Source organism: Pteropus vampyrus, unplaced genomic scaffold, assembly GCF_000151845.1.
Source record: "Pteropus vampyrus isolate Shadow unplaced genomic scaffold, Pvam_2.0 Scaffold446, whole genome shotgun sequence".
In the NCBI taxonomy this organism is placed as follows: Eukaryota; Metazoa; Chordata; class Mammalia; order Chiroptera; family Pteropodidae; genus Pteropus; species Pteropus vampyrus.
The window spans coordinates 677,748-681,789 of record NW_011889227.1 but is presented as its reverse complement, the minus strand read 5'-3'; the positions used below and the strand labels follow the sequence as shown (position 1 = coordinate 681,789).

The following is a 4,042-nucleotide window of genomic DNA, read 5'->3' as shown; positions in this document are numbered from 1 at the left end:
GCGATGGGAGGAGGTCCCACTGGCCAGCGCGAAGGCGCCCGAGTTCGCGGGAGCTGCCGGTTTTAATGGAAGCACAGGCTCACGCCAGGGCTCAGGAAGGCGAGCGGGCGACGTCACGGGGCCGCGTGAGCAGAGCGAACCACTGGCGGCCACAAACCGCCTGGCGCAGGGCAGGAACCAGGCCGCATTCTTCAGGTCTGCGAACTTTTCTGTCATTTTCCCGACAACACGTGGCTGACGGGGAGGCGGGCCGGGAGCGCGAGCCTCTGGCTGTGGCGCCCAGGTGTGCGGAGCCCAGGTGTGCCGAGCGCGTGCCCAGCCTCTGCGGAGGGACCTGTTGACTGGCTTTAACCAGCCGGGGACGCTTGTTCAGCAGATTGCAGGGGAATGAAAAATGAGCAGTTATGTCGCATCGCATTCTAAACGTCACTGGAACAGCCGACCTCAGCACCAAAAAACACAGGCTGGGGAGGGGCCACCCGCGGAGACAAGCCAGAGGACCAGACACACCCAGCTCTGAAGACACCCAGCGCTGTGGCCCCTCCCCTGCCACCCCACACGCCGCGCCCGTTCCCCCAGGGGCGTGGGGTCTGCCTCGCAGCGAAAGGACGCCCCGACCCATCACAAGGCAACGGAACAGCAGTTCGCTCAGCGTGGCCCCCACACCGTCTGGTTAGTAAAGCCCAAGCAAGGCACGAGAGAGAATTTCTAGAAACAAAGAATCAGACTTTATTTTTGTTGTTATTTTTAATACAGTGTCGTATCGTAGACATGTTAGTCTTGCAATTCAGTATGGCCGATACGCAGAAACGCAAGTAGGAAGGAAGGAGAGAGTGCGCACTCCTGGCCTCGGGCGGGCACCCTCCAACCCCCGACGGGCCTCGTTCTTCCCGTCCTCATGTCCTTTCCCTGCCACGTGAGAAACAAATCAAACACGACCCCAAAGAAAAGGCTCGGATGCTCTTGCATCAGCAGCAGCTGGAGTGAAGCAAGACACTGCGTTACCTTGGGTGGGATGGAGAAGCCGACCAGACGCGCACACGGAGGCGGCGTGTGCCACCCCCGGCAAAGCTCCCCACCAGGTGAGGGGAGACCAGAGCGCGTCGTCCTCCAGCAGTCCCCGGGGTCCTGTGCCACAGGACGTCGGCATCCTTGAGACACGCGAAAGGAGCCCTATCCCCTGGCAGTGCCAGGTTGGAGGGGACGCACGAGACGGTGTCCTCGAGGGGGCGCTCACACACAGAAGGGCTTCCTGAGGCGGCTGGACGGCAGGGCAGGGCCCCCCGCCGGCTGTCCCAGGCACACTGCCGACTGCCGTCCGTGAGTGCCCAGGCGCCTCCGTCAAGCTCGGAGTTTCCACACCATTTACAATGGAAAAGTAAATCAGAAATAAGGCATTAGACATTTGATTTTTTATTTCCATACGCAATGTAACGTTTAGGCACGCTGCTTGGGATGCTATTTCTAAAAAAATCGTTGGCCTTTTTTCAGAATATCCTTTTGGTTTTAAATACTGGTCAGGAAAAACAAATGATGTAAAAATACGTGAATAATTTTCTATTACAGAAATGAAAAACTGATTTGCATCTAAAAGTGCAAGAGGTGAAGTAATTTAACCCTTTCACCAGACGATATGGCAATATACAATATATTGCTTCAGCTGTTTGAGAAGGCTGTGATGTATTTTTATATTGACATAGAAAATTATAAATTACATTGAATTAGTATCCATAATCACTATATATATACACAAACCAGTTCTAAAAAAAATAGACCGGTTTAGAATTTACGAGTGAAAACCTCACAAGGTACGGAAAAACAATTAACATGCTTAAGTGCCAGATTCTGATTTCTAGTTTAAAAATACTAGCCTGTAAAATGAACGCACTCTAATCCCATTAGCGCAGGAGCGTTTTTCAACAGACTTGCCTAATGGGATTCAGGTACGTTAAATATGCAGATGGCTCTGAAATGTTCATTGGTGACGCTTGTTAACGAGATAAATTTTGGTGAATGGGTTAATGGCAGATGAACTACCAAAACGAAACAGAAAACAAAAACGAAAAACAAAAAACCCAAACCACAAGCCATAAGCCATGTACACTCCAAATAGTCTAGTGTTTCACCTGTAAGGATAATCTTTTCGAGCAAACAAGACCTTAACAGAACATATGGCTTTACGATAACATCAATTTATCAACTAAGTTGTAGCAATAAATACTTAATCTCTACCAATAGACTTACATTTTTTGATCCGTTTTAAACAATACAGAAAACAGTTACCAATCAAAAACTGGTTATAAAAAGAACACCAAATAGTTCTTATTCAAAATCATTTTTGTAAGTTAGAACAACCAAAATAACACTTCGAGGGCATTTCAATCCTACAACTCCTTGCCGACCTGGAAGAAAAATGAATTCAGAATTTTGTACACGGTGAAAAATGTATGAAAACTGCCTAATACTTTGGTCACACTAATAATTGTCAAATAGTTATGTTTCAAATACAATAGATCTGTGTATTCACTTTTATAAAACTATTCTTACAGCCATTTTAACTATTATTACTACTATTATTACATGGGTGGCAAGATCTTATTTCACAGGCTACCCATTATTTAGAACAATACAATATAAACATACGCAAAAATTCTTGGTATTTGTCATGTGCAATATTTGTACACTTCTGGATTTCTCTGTACAACGTCTGAGCGTCTCGAGTATAAAGGGTGCTGGTCCTGATCCCGTGCGGAGTGAGTGCAGCAGTGACGGCGGCGGCTCCCGTGGAAGCCCCCAGAGCCCCGGATGGCGGCCTGCGTCCTCAGTCAGCAGCAGCAGGTCGCTCATCATACAGGGCCGTTGACGGACGCGTCGCCCGGCACGCCCGGCTGGTCAGCCCTACGGAGTGAGAGACAGCCACCTGAGGCACTTCAGCAGACACGTGAGACAAAATGAACTTCGTTCGGCTTCCCCGAGGGTGGGGACCGTTTGTGTGAACACTGTTTATGCGATGCCGAGCACTAAGCCTGGCACTTGGCGGTTAACCAAACGCTTCATGAATGAATTTATCTAACGCTCAGGAAACCTAACTGGATCGCGTCTAAGCTTCACCTTGAGCTCGGGGCACCAGGCGGGCCTGCAGCAGGGCAGAGCACCCCCGCTCCCTAGCTTCTGAGAAGCGCAGTCTGGTCGGTCTAAGCTGCCACCAGGCGCCCTCAGGAGCTGCTGGCGCACCCCTCCTCCAACACAGCCTCCACCTGTCCCTTGGATCGGAATCAGGATGCTGCTACCGACATGGGAGAAAGGAAGTCGAAGAAACGTCGGCGGGACCAGCCGCTGAGAGCAGAGGTGGGCGCTGTGACGAACGAGTGCCCGCAAACCAAGCGTGAGGTTTGCGGTGGGGGGGGAACAGGCAGGACACTGAATGAACACGGTGGTGATGTGTAAAGTCTGCCTTCCTGCCACAATTACAACCTGAACACACAAGACTCTCTTGATGGCGTTACCAGAGTCTTATAAAGGCGACTTGGGAGGGAAGCTGAGAGGAGCAACGGGGAAGCAGCACACGAGTACTTTGAACTGCATCAAAATCTGCAAACCTGACGCCTCAGGCACCTGCTCACTGTGACAAAGGACCAAGAAGGCAGCTCCACGCACACCACGCTCTCCTTACATCTACATCTGACAATGTCTCGGTGAATCACAGACAACGGAACCGAGAGTTCTGGAACCAGATGCAACTGCCCTCATCACTTACTGTGATCTTAGGTGTTTCTTAGCCTCTGTCACTTTGGTTCCCTCCCCCTGTAAGAGGGGGACAATAACCCCCATGGGGCGCGGGAGCATGCAAGGTGTAGAGCGCTGCGCACGCTGCTGGCAGATACCCGGTGTGCCCGATGATGGCAGTGAGGACCAGCGCGCGTCTGGTGACCTGAAGGGTCACGGCCTTCAGTCGTGACGGGAACCTCGCGGGGAAGACTTCACACGAAGTCTCAGGTGGCTCTTTACCTCAACACTGCCACAGAGTGCTTTAAAGAACACA

The 4,042-nt window shown here is 50.9% G+C and overlaps 1 protein-coding gene across 1 annotated transcript in view; it reads right to left on the bottom strand.

The window, feature by feature from the left end:
- Positions 1-1,392: 1,392 nt before the first annotated feature.
- Positions 1,393-4,042, bottom strand: part of PPP6R3 (protein phosphatase 6 regulatory subunit 3) — an 87,098-nt gene continuing 84,448 nt past the window's right edge. The window contains exon 23 of the mRNA XM_023524104.1: positions 1,393-2,898. Within this exon, the coding sequence (XP_023379872.1) occupies positions 2,847-2,898 (52 nt within the window). The 3' untranslated portion in view covers positions 1,393-2,846. The remainder of the gene's footprint in view (positions 2,899-4,042) is intronic.